This window comes from Colobus angolensis, unplaced genomic scaffold (genome assembly GCF_000951035.1).
Source record: "Colobus angolensis palliatus isolate OR3802 unplaced genomic scaffold, Cang.pa_1.0 Scaffold74, whole genome shotgun sequence".
NCBI lineage: Eukaryota > Metazoa > Chordata > Mammalia > Primates > Cercopithecidae > Colobus > Colobus angolensis.
In genome coordinates, this window is record NW_012121154.1 from 4,133,715 (window position 1) to 4,157,736 (window position 24,022).

Genomic DNA, 24,022 nt, shown 5'->3' on the forward strand with positions numbered 1-24,022 from the left:
TGAATGCTCCTCTTGAACTCTATATGTGTGTGATAGTTGAATAAAGAAGTTGCCAGACAGGAAAAAAGAAACCTAAATATTTTGTCTGTTAAGCAGAACTATATTCAGGAACCATATGAACAGAATATATTTTGTTCCCTTTGTTGTAGTATAGTCATCCAATTTAATAGGAAAGAAGGAAGCAAAAGGAAGGGAGGGAAGGATGGAAAGAGGGAGGGAGGAAAATGTACACATACACACATATATAAAAAAAAATGCTCACTTTAAAAAAACTTTTGAAAGGGCCTTACAAAATATTTGATACAGATTTTAGGAAAGAAAAGAAATTAATCTCTTTGGGACTTTCCAGAAAATATAATGCAATAAATTTCACACAGACTGGCATCTCTAATGCTTCTGTCCAGTGAGGTAGAAACTAGTTTTCTGCTTGACTGCTCAGCCCAAGAGCAATGACTTTAAACAAGAAAACAAAACAAACTGGGACAAGAGGTGCATTAAGGAAAAACTTAGAGATGTTTGATGAAACACTGAGTGCCGTTTTCACAATATCAGTTAGAGAATATTTTGTCTATATTACTAGACTTTGATAAATAACTTATACATGTACAACTTTTAAGTATGTTCTATTACTTTTGGTTTTATTCTGTTATTAATAGGGTCCTGTAATTTAGTTTATCACTCTCACATTTTTTGCCACTAGAATCTTAGAAGTAGAGAAAAACTACCTTAAATGTTTTTTTCAATTATATTCACAAATGGTAAATTGTTTCATGGCAGTAGAGATTCAAGACTGTTTATGAATAAAGATGTCTATAATTTTTAATAATCAAACATAGTCCCATAGTGATGATACTGCTACTTACATATTGCATCAATTCATAGAAACAATTATTAAACAATTTCACAATACTCTAATTGAAGAATTTGATGGTCTTGTTTTCTATATGCAAGACACTGTGCTCTGTTGCAGTGGTAATGGATTTTAAACATTTTATTCATGTTGAAAGTATTATCTCACGAATGGTATCATTTAGTCTTTCCTTATTCACACGTCACTCCTCTGTTATCATTCCTGTTTTTGTATGTCTTGAATCAATAGGCTGGTGGCGGCTCACACTAGTAATTCCAACAGTTTGGGAGGCCAAGGCGGGAGGATCTCTTGAGCCCAGGAGTTTGAGACCAGCCAGGGCAACATAGTGAGACCCTGTCTCTACAAAAATAAAAATAAAAATTACCTAGGCATGATGGTGCACACCTGGAGTCCCAGCTACTTCAGAGACTGAGGTGGGAGGATACTTGAGTTCCGGTCAAGGCGGTGATGAGCCATGATCGCACCACTGCACTTTAGCCTAGGAAACAGAACTAGACCTTGTCTCAAAAAAAAAAAAAAAAAGCAACAAAAATTCTTGAGGTTTTGCACTAAACATGTATGTTTTATATCCAAAGAGGGTAGAAGCAGAGAAGCAGAGGATAGAGGGATGGTGATTAATAATGGTTCTATTTTGGTAGCACATTACTAATGGTATTGTACATAAGATAGACTGCTGAATATTTCTATATCTAACTGTGATTTTATCTAAAAACAGGAAGCTACTGCTGTTGGAGTGCAGGTGGGGACCCCTAAAAGCTGTATTGCTGTTTTCATTGACATTTCAGAGAGTGAAACTCTGCTTCCAGTCTATTTAAAAGGAAGGATGTGTAAAGGGATGTTTCCTAATTTGTAGCCTTTTGCCTGCCTTACAGCTTCATCATCCTCTCCCAACTTAAATTCCTAAAATCAAAGGAATATGTTAATTCCTTTAATGAACTATATTTATATATTTTAAAGACCTCTCATTTGGAAACAAACTAACAAAGAATACCCTGCATATTTCAGTTCCCTTCCCAGTGCTTAAGGGGCATACATAGCTCTTTTTAGATGATTTTTACACCCTAAAAAGAATGGCCAGGAGCAGAGCAGAAGAAAATAAAGTCAGAGAGGAGTATAGTATGTATAAGTATTACTCTTCTTACTAAGGTAAAGAAAAGGCTTATTCTGGTATTCAAAGTCAATGCAGTTCCTGGATGAAGAGAGTTCAAATAAAATGGGACAAATGACCCTAAGGGCATTTTCTATTCTCAAGTTCTCTTTAATTTCTTGTACAATTAGAGGGAGGAGACCATGTCTTTTTCATCATTTTAATCTCATTATTTATTACAGTGAACAGTATGTAAATGTCTGTTGTTCATTAAAAATGTTTCCATCTATTTTTTAACTGTTTTTGAGCTATCAAATTTTTTTGCTCTAATTCCTTTTTTTCTTAAGTTATTTTAAGATAGCAGGAGTTTCTTGAATTTTAAAATTAAGCTTCACTATGCACCTGATCTCCCTTAGTGATTCTGGTATTTAATTTCTCAAACTAAATTATTACTTCCTTTTTTAAGGTTTTAATCTCTTTTTAATTGCATCATTGATCCTTCTTATAAACTTAGAATAACAGACAACTTTTAACAATGTACTAGGACTTACATGATTTTTCAGTCGGACTGGCAATACCTTACACTCGAACTTTTCCATAATTATTGCAGTTGAGAACAGTTTTTCAAGATTTTTATGGGGTTAGGCTAGAAGGATTCATCATCTTCACTGAGTATGCTCATTGTTGTGATTGTAAGCATCTTGTTTTTTTCTTCCTGTGTTCTAATAAAACTATGTTATTAAAATAGCTAGTTGGATACCTTTTGAATATTAGTTTGTGATAATGTAATAGTTAAGAATTTTTCTATATAATGAAGGGATTAATTTTAGGGTCCTAAGAATTTATAACAAGTCAAGATAATTAGGTACATTCCTATTCTTATTAATTTTCTCCTGTCATTACCATAACCTAGAATGTATCTTTTTCATTTACCATTTATTCCATCGAATTCTCTTTTCAAGGCCCTGTTTAATTTCTAGTTACTCTAGGAAGTCAGCCTTTTCCCATTCAGAGTAAGGCGCTATGATAAACTAATAGTAGGATTCTCATCATCAATAAATATATTAATTAACAGTCCATCAGGATTCTCTACCTGAGGACACTATCTAGTATATCACATGCATTAGTGTCTTTCAACAAGGGCTATTTTTCCTTCCAGGAGACATTTGCCAATGCATCGTGACGTTTTTGATTGACATGGTATACTGATGGTATCTAGTGGGTACAAGCCAGAGGTGCAACTCAACGTCTAACAATATAGAATCATCTGGTCCAAAATGTCATTACTGTCAAGGGTGAGAAACATTTATTAATTACCGGCCTGGCGCAGTGGCTCACGCCTGTAATCCCCGCACTTTGGGAGGCCGAGGCGGGCGGATCACGAGGTCAGGAAATCCAGACCATCCTGGCTAACACGGTGAAACCCCGTCTCTACTAAAAATACAAAAAACTGGTTGGGTGCAGTGGCGGGCGCCTGTAGTCTCAGCTACTTGGGAGGCTGAGGCAGGAGAATGGCGTGAACCTGGGAGGCGGAGCTTGCAGTGAGCTGAGATGCGGCCACTGCACTCCAGCCTGGGCGACAGAGCAAGACTCCGTCTCAAAAAAAAAAAAAAAGACTTGTTAATTACCTATATTGATGCTGCACCACAAATAGCCATGGTTGGTATGTGAATCCCTGACAAATTATATTACTACTTTCCATCCTTATGGCCAAAACTATGTTGATGGCTGTCATGAGAAAACATTAAATGTTCTGTGCAAGCACTGCTAGAATACATGTATTGCTTCTATGTTATCTACATGGAGTGCCACATTATAATTAAAGAAAATTAAATTGAGCTGTCACAATTTTCTCTTTGACAAAGCCACACTGATTGCTACCTAGCATACTGCATTAGAAATCATTGTCAGTGATTGCACATTTATAGTTTGAAGGTTTCTCTGGTATTTCACATGGTATTGGAGTTAATTTGACTGGTATGTAATAACCAGCCCTGCTTGTTCCATCAGTAAAAGAAGAAAATGAATAAAGATTTAAATATATAGGTAGCTTTTGAACTTTTGCTTTTTTTTTTCCTGTATTTTCTCTTCCATTTTTCCTCTCTCTGTTGGCGTAGAGCATTCTCTGGATGTGTTTCCATCTCACAGGAATTAAGGCATCACTAGCCCTAAATGAAACCAGATTATCCTTCATATTTTTCAAAAATTTATGTTTCTTATTTTCCCTCCACTTAGAATACATTCTCCTGTTTAAATACCATCCATTCTTTAAGAACCAGGCTTCCTGTTGTATCTTAATCCATCATTATCTCTTATCCAGTTCCCAATACATATACATAATTGCATACTCGTCTAACTCACCTTATGTCGTGTCATATGGAAAACGTCTTAAGGATTATGTATCAAAATATCTTGTTTATTGATAATTTTTGTGGAATTCTGCTGTTTGAAAAAGAATCCACATCTCCACCATCTAAATAAAGGGCCTGCATACAAATATTTCCTGCTTAGTTGAGGGAACAAATCTAAAAATCCAAGGTCTTATCTTGATGAACATTTATTTCTGACAGTAGGTATGGCTTTCTATACTTATAAAATGAAATATATATTGCTATGTCTCTCTAGCAGTACGATGGTTTTAGAATGGTTTAGAAGTATATCCTTGATATTGACACTGATAACTATTTAGCAAAAGACTGAGGTAGTTCCTTTTTTTCTTTCCAGCTTCTATTTTAGGTTCAGAGGGTACATGTGCAGGTTTGTTACATGGGTAAATTGCATGTCACAGGGGTTTGGACTACAGATTATTTCATCACCCAGGTAGTGAGCATAGTACCTGATATAGGTAGTTTTTCGATCACTCTTCTCCCACTCTCCACCCTCAAGTAGACCCCAGTGTCTATTGTTCCCTTCTTTGTATCCATGTGTACTCAATGTTTAGATCCCACTTATAGGTGACAACACTCATAGTAGTATTTGGTTTTCTGTTCCTGCATTAATTCACTTAGGATAATGGCCTTCAACTCCATTCATGTTGCTACAAAGGACATGATTGCATTCATTTTTATGGCTGTGTAGTATTTCATGGTATAGATGTACCACATTTTCTTTATCAAGTCCACCACTGATGAACATCTAGCTTGATTCTATGTCTTTGCTGTCATGAATAGTGCTGTGATGAATATACACATGAGTCTTTATGGTAGAATGATGTATATTCCTTTGAGTATATACCTAGCAATTCCATTGCTGGGTCAAATGGTAGTTTTCTTTTAAGTTCTTTGAGATGTCTCCAAACTGCTTTCCGCAGTGGCTGAACTAATTTACACTCCACCAGAAGTGTTTAAGCATTCCTTTATCTCCACAACCTAGTCAACATCTGTTTTGTTTTGTTCACTTTTTAATAATAGCCATTCTGACTGGTGTAGGATGGTATCTCATTGTGGTTTTGATTTGCATTCCCCTGATTAGTGATGTTGAGAATTTTTTCTTATGCTTGTCAGCCATGTATATGTCTTTTGAGAAATGTCTACTTATGCCCTTTGCCCATTTTAATAGGATTGTTTGTGGGTTTTTTGTTGTTGTTGTTAAGTGTCTTACAGTTTCTGGATAATAGACCTTTGTCACATGTATAGTGTGCAGATATTTTCTCCAATTTTATAGATTTTCTGTCACTCTGTTGATAGTTTTTGGGTTTTTTTTTTTTTTTTTTTTTTGCTGTGCAGAAGCTCTTTAATTAGGTCCCACTTGTCCACTTTTGTTCTTACTACAGTTGCTTTCGGAGTCTTCATCAAGAAATCTTTGCCAAGTCTCATATTCAGAATTGCATTTCCTAGGTTTTCTTCTAAGGTTTTTATAGTTGTAGACTTTACATTCAAGTTTTCACACCACCTTGAGTTGATATCTGTATATGGTGTAAGGAAAGGGTCCAGTTTCAATCTTTGGCATGTGGCTAACCAGTTGTCCTAGCACCATTTATTGAATAAGGAGTCATTTATCCTTTTCTAGTTATCGTCAGCTTTGTTGAAGATCAGATGGTTGTAGGTGTGCAACTTTATTTCTGGGTTCTATATTCTGTTCCATTGTTGTATGTCTGTTTTTGTACCAGTTTCATGCTGTTTTGCTTAATATAACCTCGTAGTATAGTTTTAAAAAGTTGGATAGTATGATGTCTCTAGCTTTGTGTTTGTTTGTTTGTTTGTTTGTTTGTTTTTGCTTAGGATTGCTTTAGCTATTTGGGCAATTTTTTGGTTCCACATGAATTTTAGAATAGTTTTTTATAATTCTGTAGAAAATGTTGTTGGTAGTTTGATAGAAATACCATCGAATCTATACATTGCTTTGGGCAGTATAGTGAGGTAGTTTCTTCAAACAATAATTTCCCAAAAAATATTCATAATTTATTAGTTATTTGTGGACAAAGTGTAGATTTGTTCCATCTAGTGTCTCTTGTATCTATGCCTTTAGCATCTAGAGCAATGCATTTTAGAATTATACTTAACAACTATTTGAATACATCAATAAATTGAATGTTTTCATATTTATTATATATAATACTGGATGAATAATTTTGGTCTAGCATCTAGGACTTTAAACAATAGCCCCTATGTATTTTTAGTTTTTTCAATGTTTAAGAAAACTACAGATCCTTCTTTTATCATCCTTATGTTGAGCTCAGAGAATTTTGACAATGAAGTAATGCATATACATATATTCAAGTCACTTAGGATAATGTGTCTAGGTGCTTTACTTATTATTTTCATTAATATTCTTGACACTCCAAAACAAGCAAAATTTCCTTTCCTTTGCCGTATAGAAATGGTATAAATTGCATTATATAAATTGACTTTCCTAAGGAAAATGTTCTTTTTTTTTTTTTTTTTTTATACTTTAAGTTCTAGGGTACATGTGCATAACGTGCAGGTTTGTTACATATGTATACTTGTGCCATGTTGGTGTGCTGCACCCATCAACTCCTCAGCACCCATCAACTCGTCATTTACATCAGGTATAACTCCCAATGCAATCCCTCCCCACTTACCCCTCCCCATGATAGGCCCCAGTGTGTGATGTTCCCCTTCCTGAGTCCAAGTGATCTCATTAGGAAAATGTTCTTTAAAATTACTTTGGACAACAAACCTTATCCTGAAAGTTATTTGCTTGTTAGCTTGATTACCTCATTGATGTTGCAATCTACAATTAGTGATTTTTTTCCAGTCTTTCTTAAACCTTTATATTATCATTATGTTTTTTTTGTTCCTCTCTATTTTCACAGCTATTTTAAACTATTTTAAGTTTATATATCCAGTATATTTAGTACAATTTTTTTTTTCTAGATTAAAGGCACCAGATCTATCTGAAAACAACTTTTAAGAGCTGGTCAACACAGAAGTTCATAGTAAACAACAAGTTTTTTTCTGGACTGTCTTGTCTCATCTTTAGTCATGGCTTCCAGCTACATCATCTTTAATCATAATAAACTTTATGCACTTTTGATCTTTTTAAAATAAATAATATTGTATTGCTTTTATCTCTGTATTTGGAGATCTGAACTCTTATTTTATGTTATATTGATTTAATTATAATTAAATACCTAGTTGAGAGGTTTTTTTGATTAGAATTAAATACTTAGTTGAGAAGTTTTTATTGTCTTTGTCAGAGTCAGTTCTTTTTGAATTATAAGTTGGTAAGACATTACTTCAAATTCTTTATTGTATATCTGTCTGCCCTCTTAAGTGATACTAACCATTCCTAAAACATAGTACACACCCCTCACAGACATGCTTAAATTTAAATCTGTGGGGTTCTAATGGTTCAATAGTTTGGATCCTCTTTGTGTAAGTGTGCCTAGCAAAGTGCTTTGAAGAGAGGAGACATTTAATAAATATCTGTCTAAGTGAATTGAATAGTTATGTATTTTAGGGAAAATCTAAAGGAAAATTTATGCTGTGGAAGAAAATTCATGAATGATCATAATTACAATTTAACCAAAAGATGACAGAAAACTCTAATAAAGGACTCAAGTTTTTCTTTAGGGCTCTTGTATTCTGCCCACATCCTCCTTCATTGTTTAAAATCTATTGCTTTCTCTCAACTAGCCATTAATGCTGTTTGACCCTCTAATGGTTTCTCAGTGGACATCCATTTATTTCTTTATTTCTAAAGAAATAAATCTCTTCTTTAGAACAGAGATTTATTTCAAACTGTCAGTGCAGCTAAAAGCCTTGGTTTCTTTGGGCTGAACTATGTTTTAAAACCATTTAAAATAGAGACCAAAATTTTAAAATATGGATTTCCTACTTCTCTTGAATGAAACAGATCTCATCACACTGGGTCTCTATTTCTTCATGGCAACAATATTCTGGAGCCAGCCTTGACAGATGGAACTTAAATTCTCAGGTCAACACATTCACTCCATTACCTTCTGGTTCCTGTAGGCTTTTGGGTTATAGCCTTTGCAATAGTCAAGTAATCCTCCATTTTCATTCCCAGTAGAACTTTCCTGATATGACCTATATTTTTTTCTCTTTTTTTAAAATTATACTTTAAGTTCAGGGATACACGTGCAGAATGTGCAGGTTTGTTATTTAGGTATACACATGCCATGTTGGTTTGCTGCACCCATCAACACATAAGAGCATATGACAAATATAGTGATTGGTCGGTATTTGCTCTCTTTTTTCTCTCCTAAGCACAAGAAGTGCAAGCCTACAATACAGATGCATACAATATATAACTATTTGTAATATGCATTTTGAAAAGAAGTGACTTCCAAGTTCAAATATAGCTTCTAAGCTGGGCTTCTTTGGGACTTGAGTTTTCAACCATTATTAAGTTCTTTGGACTATGAAAATGTTATCAGTGGTTATATTTAAAACTTCTGGTAGTGACCAAACATTAGAACAAAAGATTGGTCATATTTTTCATTTCATATTCTCCTCTTTTTATTGCATCTTTGTTAGGCATCACGGTCTTGAGTAACACAATTAAATACCCTTTTGTCAAACCATTTCATAATCATAATCATGTAGAATAGGTAAACATTTTAAATTTTCAAATTCTTGTGCATATACCAGATCTACCACATACATATTAAGAAAAAACAAATAGTATGTAGTTTTTAGCTTCCCGTTGAACAACATTATAATCAGAGGACTGAAGATGTTGTTGTGGAACAACTTTTAAAAAACATGACATATCTATGTTAATATTTTGGAAAAGTATCAAGAAAATTATTGTAGGATCTTAATTTTTATTTTATTACCATTTAATTATGGCCCATTGATATTCAACATGTTACATGTGTACTTTTTTACAAGTGAAAAAAAAATGTAAAGATCTAGAATGTGGGTTAATCAAGAAACCATAGTTTTCTATAGAAATATAGAGACTTTTAAAGGAACTGATATTAATGGGTACCTGTAATGTGAAATAAGTATTTTACATAGTTGTCTCACTTGATCTTTATAACAATTCTGTGACTTAATTGTGAGTATTTTATAAAATGAAAAGAATTGAGGATGAGTAAGAAGAAATAAATGACATGTCAAACAGCTGCCTTGGGAACTTCAATACCCCATATACCTTGGGATTGCTCTATGAGGAAAAACAAACTACTGCACCAAAGTCACTTTACCTTATTTCAAAGATTCATAACTTTTATTCATTTCCATCCAAATATTTTAAATTTTAGGAACACATAAACTTCAATAAATGTTTAAGATTTTGTTTCATATTATGATGTCTATTAAGGGAACAAATAGTGGGGTTACATGAAGGGAGCAGAAATATGATAACAGAAAACAGACAAAAACTATCAAGGAAATGAATCTGGAAATAATTAAAAGGCAATGAAAGTACAGAGTCTTGGAAAAACGTGATCTAATTAATAAGGTACAATTTTCAGGTACAACATTTATAGACTCTTACTTTTTCTGTTTTCTGCCCTCAATATTTGGTGACTGTGGAAAAATTGGAGAATTGATGTATTTGGATTACAATAGAAAGAAAAGAAAAGAAATCATCTTGTAAAGAATATGCAACTGGAAAGCAGAAGACCTGAGATCTAGTTGTAAATGTGCCACTGAACACTTAGGTAACTTTGAGTACATCAGTTTATTTTAACTATAAGTGCTCAAAGCAATCTCTCATGTCTTTTGATATTCTAAAATTGCATGATTCTCAAGACCTTCAATTCTTAGAAAGCAAGTTTATGACAAATTAACCAAATAAAATGAAAAATATCTGAAAACTCACCAACTTTATACTTTTATCTGATTTTTTAAAAGGTTCCAATGGATTTTTATTGGTCAATTCTTTTAGCTTCACATGGAAGTTACTAGAGTATTAAAAAGAAACTATACTGCAGGATAATAAAGTCAAAGAAAACATAAGATCCAAATAGTCATGAAAATCTTGAAATATTAAATAGAAAATTAGTCCAGACTATCCCTTTTTTAGAAAAAAAAAAGGTATTTGATAATTTGAAGATGTAATTTAAAAAATAGGAATGACAACCACTCCAGGGGGCAAAAGTAGGAATAAGAAGATAGGCGTAATATCAATGTCATATGGTAAATGAACATCTTCAACAAATGTAATTTAAATTTTAGATGGTTAACAAAACACTGAGGAAATAGATTCAGTAAATAATCTTATGTATATTAATTTAGATGAAAAATGAGTTTTTACAACTGCTAATGTTATAGGAGTTACAGTTAACCAATTTATTTAAAAAATTATTTTTCAGTTAATTGTATTTGTGACCAATACTTGAAATTATATGTATATATTTTATTTTATCATGCTGTGATCACAAAATCAAACGGGAAATCATTTTTATTAAATATAATTCATGGAAGTTGATTTGGTTTTTATTTTATTTTTCTTTATAATAAAGTACTATATTTTGTTTACTTGATTATAGACTAAAGGTTCTCAAACCATGGCATCCTCTGGAACCCAGAAAAAAGTTAAAAGAACTCTGCCAAATCCACCTCCTGAGGAGATTTCCACAGGAACTCAATCCACATTCAGCACAATGGGCACAGTTTCCAGGAGAAGGATCTGCAGAACCAACACAATGGCACGAGCCAAGATTCTCCAGGACATAGACAGAGAGCTTGATCTTGTGGAAAGGGAATCTGCAAAGCTTAGAAAGAAACAAGCAGAGCTTGATGAAGAAGAAAAGGAGATTGATGCGAAGCTACGATACCTGGAAATGGGAATTAACAGGAGGAAAGAGGCATTATTAAAGGAGAGAGAAAAGAGAGAACGAGCCTACCTCCAGGGAGTAGCTGAGGATCGTGATTACATGTCTGATAGTGAAGTAAGTAGCACAAGACCAGCCCGAATAGAAAGTCAGCATGGCATTGAGCGACCAAGAACTGCTCCCCAAACTGAATTCAGCCAGTTTATACCACCACAAACCCAAACAGAATCTCAACTAGTTCCTCCAACAAGTCCTTACACACAATACCAATACTCTTCCCCTGCTCTTCCTACCCAAGCACCCACTTCATACACCCAACAATCTCATTTTCAGCAACAAACTTTGTACCATCAGCAAGTTTCACCTTATCAGACTCAGCCAACATTCCAAGCTGTGGCAACAATGTCCTTCACACCTCAAGCTCAACCTACGCCAACCCCACAGCCTTCTTATCAGTTACCTTCACAGATGATGGTGATACAACAGAAGCCACGGCAAACTACATTATATTTGGAGCCCAAGATAACCTCAAACTATGAAGTGATTCGCAACCAACCCCTTATGATAGCACCTGTTTCTACTGATAACACATATGCTGTTTCCCATCTTGGTAGTAAGTACAATAGTTTAGACTTGAGAATAGGTTTGGAGGAAAGAAGTAGCATGGCAAGCAGTCCAATATCAAGCATATCCGCAGATTCTTTCTATGCAGATATTGATCACCATACTCCACGAAATTATGTCCTAATTGACGACATTGGAGAGATCACCAAAGGAACAGCGGCGTTAAGCACTGCATTTAGCCTTCATGAAAAGGACCTGTCAAAAACAGACCGTCTCCTTCGAACCACTGAGACACGCCGGTCTCAAGAAGTGACAGATTTCCTAGCACCTTTACAGTCTTCTTCTAGATTGCATAGTTATGTGAAGGCAGAGGAAGACCCAATGGAGGATCCCTATGAGTTAAAGCTTCTGAAACATCAGATTAAACAGGAATTTCGTAGAGGGACAGAGAGCTTAGATCACCTCGCTGGTCTTTCTCATTATTACCATGCTGATACTAGCTATAGACATTTTCCAAAATCCGAGAAGTATAGCATCAGTAGACTCACACTTGAAAAACAAGCAGCAAAACAACTGCCAGCAGCCATTCTTTATCAAAAGCAGTCAAAGCATAAGAAATCACTAATTGACCCTAAAATGTCAAAATTTTCACCTATTCAAGAAAGTAGAGACCTTGAACCTGATTATTCAAGCTATATGACTTCTAGCACTTCATCTATTGGTGGCATTTCCTCCAGGGCAAGGCTTCTTCAAGATGACATCACTTTTGGCCTCAGAAAAAATATTACAGACCAACAAAAATTTATGGGATCCTCTCTTGGCACAGGACTGGGCACATTAGGAAATACCATACGCTCAGCTTTGCAGGATGAAGCAGATAAGCCATACAGTAGTGGCAGCAGGTCCAGACCTTCCTCCAGACCTTCCTCTGTCTATGGGCTTGATTTATCAATTAAAAGGGATTCTTCTAGCTCTTCCCTAAGACTGAAAGCTCAAGAGGCTGAAGCTCTAGATGTTTCATTTAGTCACACATCATCCTCTGCCAGAACTAAACCGACCAGTTTGCCAATTAGTCAAAGTAGAGGAAGAATACCAATTGTGGCCCAGAATTCTGAAGAAGAAAGCCCACTCAGTCCTGTTGGCCAGCCAATGGGAATGGCCAGGGCTGCAGCTGGACCCCTGCCACCAATATCTGCAGACACCAGGGATCAGTTTGGATCAAGCCACTCATTGCCTGAAGTTCAGCAACACATGAGGGAAGAATCACGGACTCGAGGCTATGACCGTGACATAGCCTTCATCATGGATGACTTCCAACATGCCATGTCAGACAGTGAAGGTAAATTGGGCCTCAAACTACCCTGTTACTCTCAAAACTCAAACTCTTATTTTTCTGCATGTTTAATTTCCCTTCTCCAGAGATGTATCCTACTTTTCTTGGTGTGTCTTTTGCATGTTTACTTCAATTTTATTTCTTGTAAATGGAAATTTTATCTTGTGTATAGATTCTTTAGCATGCTTTTCTTTATTTAGTTTTAGTTTATTCCTTTATTGTTCTGTTTCTTGATTGCTTGATTTGTTTGGTGTCTGCTTTTCTAAAACCATTATCAAATAATTCTGTCAATAAAATATGGTCATCCTATAAATCCATAGTTGAAAAGTTTTTCATTGTATGTTTCTTTCATTTTTTAAAATACATTTTAAAAGTTATTGATCAGTTTCTTTCAGTTTCTGGAATTATTAAAGTTTAGAGCCATGAAATACTATTCTGATAGACTTTGTAATAGAAAATCATTTATGGCATCTTTATGAGATCAGTGTTCATTAGTTCAGAAGGTGTTCTATTTTTGAGAACTTTTGGATAAGTTCTTGATGTTAGTATAATGTAGAATTTTGTTATTTTCCTTAAATAAAAGATTTCTGTTTTATCTTTCTCTCTCATTATGAATACTATTATTTACAAATTTGTAATTTTGCATTATATGCTAGGAAGTTTAGTACTAAATAAGACATGAAAATAAATAATTGTATTAGTATGTATGAAGTATTCTTTAAAATTGAATCCTTGTAAACTTCTTTTGTGATTTTAGTTATTTAGAGTTCAAACTTTCCTGGTTTGCCCATTTAGCCTTTTCCTTTGGTTTCTTGGGTTTTTTTTTTTTTTTTGGTATCATCCCATGTTTTTGCCCTAAATTGACTTGCTAGATTTTCATGTTAAACAAGTGTTTTAACACAGTAAATGCTTAACTAAAAACTCATTTTAAGTAGCTTTGTTTTTAAAGATACACAACCATAAACATTTTTGAAAATTATCCAGTCCAAGTCTAAGATTGAAGAAGAGGGAGAAATGATACAAAGGTGTGAATAGGCTAGCCTATACCAAGAGGATTCATGACTCTTGACTCTTGGTCCTTTTTTTTTCACCTTCTTTTGTTTACATTTGAATGTAGATGTAGATGGAGTTCTGGAAATAATATATTTTTGATCAAATAAAAGCATTATTATTTCCTTCCTTTAGAGACTCCAAAGAACTAAGCTAACATGAACATCTCCCCTTTCAAACCTAACATCTTTCTTGAGGATTCACGGGAAAATACACATTTTTGTGAAAAGGAATTTTTTCCTACATCTTTGTCTAGATGAATAGGATTTTAGAAATTCAAACCTGAATTTTAATAGATTTTTTATTGAACTAAAGTAATCGCTGTATCTGAAGGAGGACAAACTGCTTTTGTTTGTGAAGTTCAAATAGATTAGTCATTTTCTGATTTGTTTTCATCTCTACAGGCTATTGGATTGACCATTTTTATTGACAATTAGTTAATTGAATAAAATACTCAATTTGTGGGTTCTTTATTTAGATGACTATTTGAATAAATGTACATAGCAGGAATTGTGATATTATGTGGAAACAGTCTTTAATATTTCCTTACTTTTTACAATCTACATTTTATAAACATTTTATACATAAAAAATGACAGTTGCAGAAGAGTAAAGAGATTGTTCAATAGTCATGTCTATAAAATAACAAAATAAAACAAAAACCCTAGAGGGTCTATGGCATAATGAAATGCCTTAAGATTGTGTGTACATGATGAGCATATATCTAAAGAGAGTTTGACAAATTGATTTATCATCATATATATTCTGTCCACGTGCTGCCAGATATTTAGATGTTTCTATATATCCTGATATGTGGCATTTTCTTATGTGTACAGCCATATAAAAATAACAGAATATTCTATTTCCCTTTTATATGTTTGAATGATGTATAGGTCATAATCATCAAAGACTGTGTGAAAAACATTGTTTTGATAAAACAGAGGATGAGATACCATGCAGCATATAAAATTATGAAGTGTGTAAAGATGATGCCAAATAAGTAAAGCAATTAAAATTTAAATGAAATTAAACTAAAAAATATTTTTAAATTAAGCAGACAAGGAAATCATTTATAAAGATTATGTTGATATAAATTTGGGCAGGAAAACTATAACAATTATATATGACATATATGTAATGGTATGTGTGTGAATTGTAGTGATTACTTCTAAATGATGTATGTAGTAAAATGGTATATATTTTCTTTATATATCACATAAACATACTATTTTTCTTCTAATGAGTAATGGTCTACTTTTCGTTTGACATCTTGAATTCCTTCAGTATTTAAAAAAAATAGAAACTACTTTTTTTCCAATCAATAATTCCCAAGATTTATTAACTCATGAAGTATTAGGAATTTTTAACAGATTTTTAGCAAATACATGCTATATCTATATTTGAATGTACTAAGATAACTTTGAACAGTATAACATTCTACAGGTTATTTAGTATCCTGTGAACAAAACAGATGTAATTGCTTTCAAATTATTTGTTGTGTGCTTTCCCAAATTCAATTAAACTCTATAAGTTATAGGATATAAGACAGTCATTAGATATATTCTAAAAGATTCGTTGATGTTGAAATACCTTTCTTGAGGAAAAATCTATATAGACATAGTTTATGTTGCTTAATATTTATTAATATTTTTAGCTTGAAGCAAGCTAGCAACAGGCCAGACGTGGTGGCTCATGCCTGTAATCCTAGCACTTTGGGAGGCTGAGGCGGGTGGATCATGAGGTCAAGAGATCGAGCCATCCTGGCCAACATGGTGAAACCCCATCTCTACTAAAAATACAAAAAATATCTGGGCATGGTGGCGCACACCTGTAGTCCCAGCTACTTGGGAGCCTGAGACAGGAGAATCGTTTGAACCCAGAAGGTGAAGGTTGCAGTGAGTTGAGATCACGCCACTGCACTCCAACATGGCGACAGAGTGAGACTCCATCTCAAAAAGAAAAAAAAAAGTAATTCATCTCATGTCCTCCAGTATATACAGTCTTTTTAAAAGTATATATATTTGACCAATATAAGAAGAATTAAACTATTTATGTAACTGTAGCCTGTGGACAGTACTAGATCCAGAAATAACTTATTTGTATATTACTTTTAGGAATTCAAGAAAATAATGCCAAGTTTAAAAAAAGATTGTTAATCTCCTTCAAATGATTTGAACTAATTCAGAATTTTTTTGTTATAAAATTTACTTTTTCACTTAGATTTTACCATGAAAGATGAGACAGTTATAAACAATTAACATTTATATACAACTAGTTCTAAACAATGAAAACAAAATTCAATACAAAAGCAGATTGGTTTCATCTACTTGCTGTTGGTTGATTATAAATTCCTGTGCAACGGATGATAGTCATCCTTATTCAGTTACACATAGTGTTATTATAAAAAATAACAGAAAATCAAAATGCATAATCAGAATTATTGGCAACAAATTGACAGAATTTGGGTCAGGTTGAACTTCTACTTTATTTCTATAGACACAGCCAAACAAAACACACATTTTAAAGAATTGTATTTCAAATGCAATTAAGAAAGTTATACATTCAAATGAAATGTACTACATTATAAAGGATATTAATTTATTAAAATAAGTATAAATTATTTTTCTATTTTCATGAGAAATCTATAAAATCCTATAAGAAGATAAAAGTAGTGTCAATGTCATTGAGAATAATCTAATAAATTTTAAGAGATGAATGATTAAATAATGAATTTGTTTTGTATTTACCTGTCAAATGTCTATTACACTAAATTTCTTGGTAAGTTCAGTCACTTGGTTTCAAATTAAGACTATGGAAAACCATAATTATTAAGTACATTGTAAAAAATATCTGCATCAGTGAGGTTAAAAGGACAAATTAACACTTATTTTTAAATGTGTTTATCATAATTAGGATGTTAACTACTTTTTCTAGTTGATGACTAATTCTGTGCTACATTCATGTCAATATTTATTTCGATGTTATGCCTTAGGCAGGGCATTGATTTTAGTATTGAGGGAAGGGGGAAGAAAAAGGACAATATGAGCCTTGCCTTTAAGCAGCTTAGAATAGGTGAGATCAGTCAAGTATGTATGCAATCACAAAACAGTTAAGTATTAATGTATTCTCTGAAATCTAAGACCAATGAACCCATGACACATCATTGCTCGTTTTGTATTATGGGAGGAAAATGCTGTGGTTAAGTAGCAGTGTTGACCACAGGAGGTATAGAGGTGACTAAGTAGTACATATGCTGTGGGTTTACCAGTCCCAGCAGCAATGAAATGATGGAAATGGCCTAGGAGAAAAGATTGGGAGGAGGTTTTGGAAAAGATGGTAGTCAGAATGCAGATAGAAAAATAAAAGTATATTGTATGACTTTCTAGAAGCTGGAGTTTCAAGAAAGTAGAGGTTGACAACATCATCAAGTAATCTAAGCATCATCCGCAAAGGATAAGCACTTGAGCATTGTTCCTTCTACTGTTTAGGAAGCAACAAAGTATTTTCAGAGACTGTTAATTAGAGATTCTTTTACAAAGAATAAAACAATTTATTAAAAGGCAAATTCTGTATATTAGGGAAAATAAGATGCTCAGTCATTATAGAATATCTTGAAAAGACCTATGAAATACTAATGAATGAAATTTAATTTAAAATAATAATTGTGTACCTTAAATATAGTTGCATTTTCAAAAAAGTATGCTGTGAGATTTTGTCACAGTGTAAGTATAAAAAGCATGCAACCAACTCTTCAATCTATTTTCTAAATCAGTGCTTCTCTTCAAAAAATAATTTTATTTTTATTTAACAATTATAATAGAGGTATTTTTAATATTAGGCTACTAAGTAATCATGGCACACATGTTCCTAACAATAACACCAGAATTCTCTTAGAAACAAATGTTTTTGTTTGTTGTGAATGTCATAGAAATGTCATATTTTCAAAAAATAATGTTAAAGCCAGCAATAACCTATTGGCACTGGATTGATGTAATGGTGGGAAAGTGACAGAAACTTCCATACACAAGGAATCCTTTTTTGTTTTCATTTTTTATTATACATTACGTTCTGGGATACATGTGCAGAACGTGCAGGTTTGTTACATAGGTATACATGTGCCATGGTGGTTTGCTGCACCCACCAACTCATCTTAAAATTTTCTTTTTTCAATAGTGGGTTGTGGGTAGAGTATGGGAGAGAATGTGTGGATGTGGGAACTGATGGGCTGAGGTTGAATAGAATGACCCTTTTGAAGAATGATCACTTGTTCATTTATTTATTTTATCATGATCTAAATTTCTTTTTTCTCTTGATTTGAAATTTGATTTTGTTTTGTTTTGCTCTGAGATTGTGAACATCTGTGTGCATCATTTTTTCTAGGCTATTCTATGGTTTAAAATTTTTGACATAATTTGATTTTTGATGTAATAACCAAAATAATTTTTCTAGTCCTAATGGGAAATGTGTTTGAAATGCATGTATGGTTAACAAGCCTAGTGCATGCTAGTACTACAGAACATCTGCTGCCCTCAATCATCTATATTACTTGCCATTGCAATGTATGATGTTTCCTTGGTGTCCAAAGCCTATCATCTGCGTCGTGAGGAAACAGATTGGTTTGATAAACCCAGGGAGTCTCGTCTGGAAAATGGACATGGTCTGGACCGAAAACTGCCAGAAAGATTGGTCCACTCTAGACCACTCAGTCAGCATCAAGAACAAGTAAGTGCTATATTTAGCAATTTCTTTTAGATTTATCAAAAAAGGCTCAATTCTGTGCTAGAATGGTCTTAGTTGTCCTAAAAGGAATGAGATATTTGTCCATTAATTTCACAATTTTGTTTTCCAATGACATAAAGGAGTAACATAGCTTGCTTCATCAGCTATGACTGATTGAAATTGGACTGTGATACTTCTACCAATTTAAGTGATTGATTCCTCCAACAGATCGTTACTAAGTTTGCATAACATATCCAGCACAGCTATACAAGAATATGTGGAGCTCTGAGAGCTTACAAGTGACTGGGTGAAATGGATTTGAGTAATTTTCAATGCTTGTTCAGATGCTAAGAACAAGTGAGAGGATGGGCAAACCAAGTGAGCTGGGATAGAAAGAAGGCTTAACCTGGGGGAGAAAGGAAACTGATATTTTAGTGGATCTATTACATGGAAATGTTAGCTGTTTTTTTATGTATTTTTGAATTTTATATACAGAACAACTCACATAAAGTAGATATTACTAATCAGTGTATTCTTATAGATGAAGAAATTGAAACAGGTAAATTTCACAATTAAATATGACACAAAAATTCATGATCTTACTCACTTTTGAGCAAATGAGGTGATGTTTGAATTGAATTTTGAAATACACCTACTAGATTAAGAGTTGAGTGAATTGAAGGAGAACCTTCATATAAGCCAAGTGGCCTTAAATCAATTGCCTTAGCAGATCAGATATTTGCAGGTTGTGTACTCATTATGATTATTAAAATATCCAAAATAAATAGTTGACTTATTTTATTTACATTAACTCCTAAATCATCCTGTTTAGTGATTCATTGATATAGAAAACAACCGTATTTTGAACAACTGAGAAGATCCATATAGACTTACTGTAATTTAATTTAGTGTTTGTCATTTTGAGGTGTAAAAGAAAACAAGGCTTTGACATTTATAAGTACTGTCTAAAATACATTGTCTATACGCTTAGATTTGATTTCTTTCTAAGCAATTTAAATTTTCATTGACAAATTTCTACCTATTAAACAGAATTTTTTCTTAGAATTTTGTTCTGTTTTTCTATATGCTATCATATTTTCTAGAATTCTTATAATTCCTCTCTACTATAAATTTCTGTCTTTAGTTTTTGATATCTTTAATACATATTTTGTTTAGGCTTATGTTTACCTCCATTAAAATGTCAATATAATTCCATTTTTTTACTTCATGTAAACATATCGGCCTGTATTGAACTATGCTTTCATTGGCTTGTCTTGCTATTAAAACTGTATTTATGGTTGTGTTTCAAATCTCATCAAATAGATCTGGCTAGAAAGTAAGAAAATTAATAAAATTATTCTGCACATTTAAAATCTTAAATTTACCTCCTTTTATCTACAAATTTGTCAGTTAAAAATAACTTCCTTAAATGTGTTTATTATATGAATCTCTCTAAAATGGAATATTTGTTATATCTTACCCATCTCATTTGTTTCTCTGAAGTTTAGTGTTTCCCACAAACCTAGAACAAGTCAAAGAAAACACAGATACTTTAACAAAATCATAGTAAGATCAACTGCATAAACAGGGCAGCTTGTTTAGTAATTAACAAACAGGAATATTTATTATCAACACTACTGTTTCCATGGGCACTGAGAATAGTCTTTTCCACCTAATTTACCAAACTAATATTCTTTGGGGATATATTTAAAGTAATTTAAAGGATATATATTAAAGTGTCCAGCCCACAAATATGTAAATGAAATATTCATATCTTTAAGGACATTCTTGTTTCAATTTTATGTTACTAACATATACAGATTTATGGTTTTGGTCTACTGAGTACATAGTAATAATGGTTTAAATAATATATAATTATAGACCAATATAATGTCAAAATTAAGCAGAGAAGGTATTTTTGAGAATCATTTAATAAATTTCTTGCTATGTCTTCTCAAGTAGAAACGTAAGGATTCTTGTTAGGTGAATATAATAATGTGTATATTCTTGCTAAAAGTAATTTTTTACATTTGTATAAATTTTTACATTTTCACATCTAACATACAAACAAACAAACAAACAAAACTATGTATGTACTACTGAAACTGCAACTATGCAAAGTTATAAGCTAGTTAAAAGTGAACAGCCATAAAACCGCCACACAGGCCAAAAAAAGGAACGTTTCGTGTCCCCAAAACCCCTGTATGTCCCTTCCAGATCATAACCACTCCCTTTCCCAAATAAGTAACAAATGTGCTGAGTTTTATGAAAATAATTTGTTTTTCTTTATCATTTTTTCTAAATAGATTCTACTATAACATACATTTTAATTACGTGAAGTTCGAGAGTTGAATTATATAAAACTCAAAATTCATGCTTTTTGCATTATTATTTATCTTCAAATACTGTCTCCCTCTTTAACTCATCATAACTATATTTTGACTTGGAGAATCACAAAATGGCATTCTCATGTTATTAACTTCTTTGCATCTCTAATCATAAAAAGCTAATATTGAGCTCTTGGTACTAATAAACTCAGATGCTTTTATTTGAAAACATGCATAACAAGAACTCATATACATAAAATGCTTTGGAGGCAAAAGTAATAAAACCGATAATACTAATGCAAATACTAATTTATCTCCTTTTAAAACTCATTTGCATAAAACAAACATTAGAGGGATAGAAGAATATTTCTGAAAATTTTTATTAGACACACAGTCATGTTAATTATAAAATAAACCAAATATAAAAATCTATATTTGCTTCATTTCAAATATATATGTATACTTATATATGTGTGTATGTGTGTGTGTATCTATGTATCTATGCTTAACCTCTGCCTTCTTCAGCAGAAATTCAGCTCTGCTTTGTGAATTGCACAGATAGCCTAATCTCTTATTTTTTAATTTTACTTTAGTCACTTATCTATAAATAAGACTAATACCTTTCACAAGGTAGTTGTAAAGGTCAACACTTCTTGACTATTATAAAATCCCTTCTCTTTCTGCACTTATACTGACATCATCTGCAATTCCTCTGCAACTGCTTGATTGAGGTACATTAAGTTCCCATGAAAGAGCCACTCTTTCTCTTGATTCTAGGAATTCGAATGTTCTGTTTTCTCTCCTTGGACACTTTTCCTCCTCTCATCCCTTGGCAAACCCTAATCATCACCCAGGTGTCCGTGTACATGCCCCATCATGCAAGAAGACTCCCCTGACACTACCACCCCTACTTCCCCAGAAATCTGGGGTAAGTGTTCTTCCTTTGTGCTCCAGTAGTACCCCATGTATTAGGTCTTGGACTGTGAGCTTCTTGAGAGCCAGCAGCTCTCTACCCCAACTACCGTGTTATATATGTATACAGTGCTAGGAACCCAGCAGGGCACTCTGTTTCCTGCATCTAGAATGTGTGGTATTTAAATGAGGGAATGGGTGAATGTCTGTACGAATACACAGTAAGTTAACAAAAAGAGCATAAAGGCTATCTGTCTTCCGTGTATGAAGTAAAGGGCTCAATTCATTCCCTTTTTGTTAACTTACTCTTTATATATACAGGCTTGATTCATGAAAATAACTCTTTTTGAAATATTTGTAGGTAGGGAAGAACAGCCCTCTTTCTGGGAGGCCTATAGGCAGTAATCCTATCAATGAGGAATCACCAAAAGACAGTGATAACAGAGACCATCCCCTTGGGGAGAGGAATGTAGCACCACTTGACATCAGTTCTGCCCCTTGGCTTTGTGCCTACTCCTAGTTGGCAGTAGCAACACCTACCCATAACCCCATCTGCTACAGGACTCTCTCAACATTTACCCTCTGTGGTTACTCAAAAACTGAAATTCATCTAGCTCATACATGGAAGACATATAGACTTTTGATCATGCTGATCATAATTATGGCACTTTCTTGTTTCTGATTTATTAAGTGGATTTATGAAGCTGCTTGCAGACAGCGTAGGCAGTCTCTGAAACTAGAGGAGATTGTATGAGATGTTCTGAAAGCAATATTCAAGAAAATTAAGATGTGCAACATTCCTTCTACTATAAAATAAAAGGAAATAGTGGCTATTTGATAAAACTGGTGAAAAAATTAGGAAGCCTGATGATGACTCTTCTAAACTGTGTGATAGATTCACTATGAGATTACATCAACATCTCCCCAGTCTGAAAATTGGAAAGAATACTAAAAGACAAAATTGTGTTTTCTTACTTTATTTTTGACCAAATGGAAAGAATAACATTTTGGAATTATTATTAACTAATACCTGAGATTAGAACAGATTGAAATAAAATGAAGTAACATCCAATTTTACTGAATTATCTGCAGTACCAAAGCAAAGTTCAGTTACACCTAATAGTTACAAAATTTTCAATACACACGATTTTATTTCTAGTAAAAATTAAGATTTTTAAATGTAGATTAGGAAAGGAAAAAAAGAAGAAGGAAAGAAAGTAGGAGAAAAAGATGTAGGCAGGGCAAAGTAACAGAGAGAAAGGAAAGAGTGAGGGGCCGACTGAGAGACAGATAAAAGAGATAGAGACAGGAGAGAAGAGTGAACAGCAGGCAAGAGAGGGAAAAAGAAGAAAAATGTAAGCACTTATTACAAATATGAATAAGGTTTTCAATGGTTTACAAAGTTAACATTAGTATGAATTATCTGAATTGACTTATTATACTTACCCTAATGTTTTTATAATTTAGTAAACTATTTTTGTTTTACTCTGCAGAATTCACATAATATTCCTGGATTTAACAGGATTTCGCTATTGTTTAGGGAATATTTTATGTTAACCTAAGGCCTGCTTAAGCTTATTCTTTCCTAAAGAGAAAAACAGCTAAAGGCTAAAATTTTAGCTTTAGTTTTTAAAATATCTGTTTTATTTTTAATATCCAGAATTCTAACAATTTTATCGCTGGAAATACTAGGACACATTAAGGTCACAAGAGTTTTCTAAGGAACCTTTCTTCACAAAATGTATACCTCTTTGGTCCTAAATTCTGTTTCATCTTTTGGGAACACACCTCTTAAACATTCTAAAATAGGAAATATGAAATCTTCATCTATATTAAACTTTATTTTGGTTGTAAGTTAAGTCAAAAATTTTCTTATGACAATACATACAACATTCCATACAAATAAAGTCCTGTTAATACAGATAAGAGTAAATATTTTGCCATTTCTG

General features: G+C 33.1%; 1 protein-coding gene across 1 annotated transcript in view; it reads left to right on the top strand.

Moving 5' to 3' along the window:
• Positions 1-24,022, top strand: part of PCLO (piccolo presynaptic cytomatrix protein) — a 406,268-nt gene that overhangs the window by 236,026 nt on the left and 146,220 nt on the right. The window contains exons 8-9 of the mRNA XM_011927761.1: positions 10,885-13,072; positions 18,701-18,837. Of these exons, the coding sequence (XP_011783151.1) occupies positions 10,885-13,072; positions 18,701-18,837 (2,325 nt within the window). The remainder of the gene's footprint in view (positions 1-10,884; positions 13,073-18,700; positions 18,838-24,022) is intronic.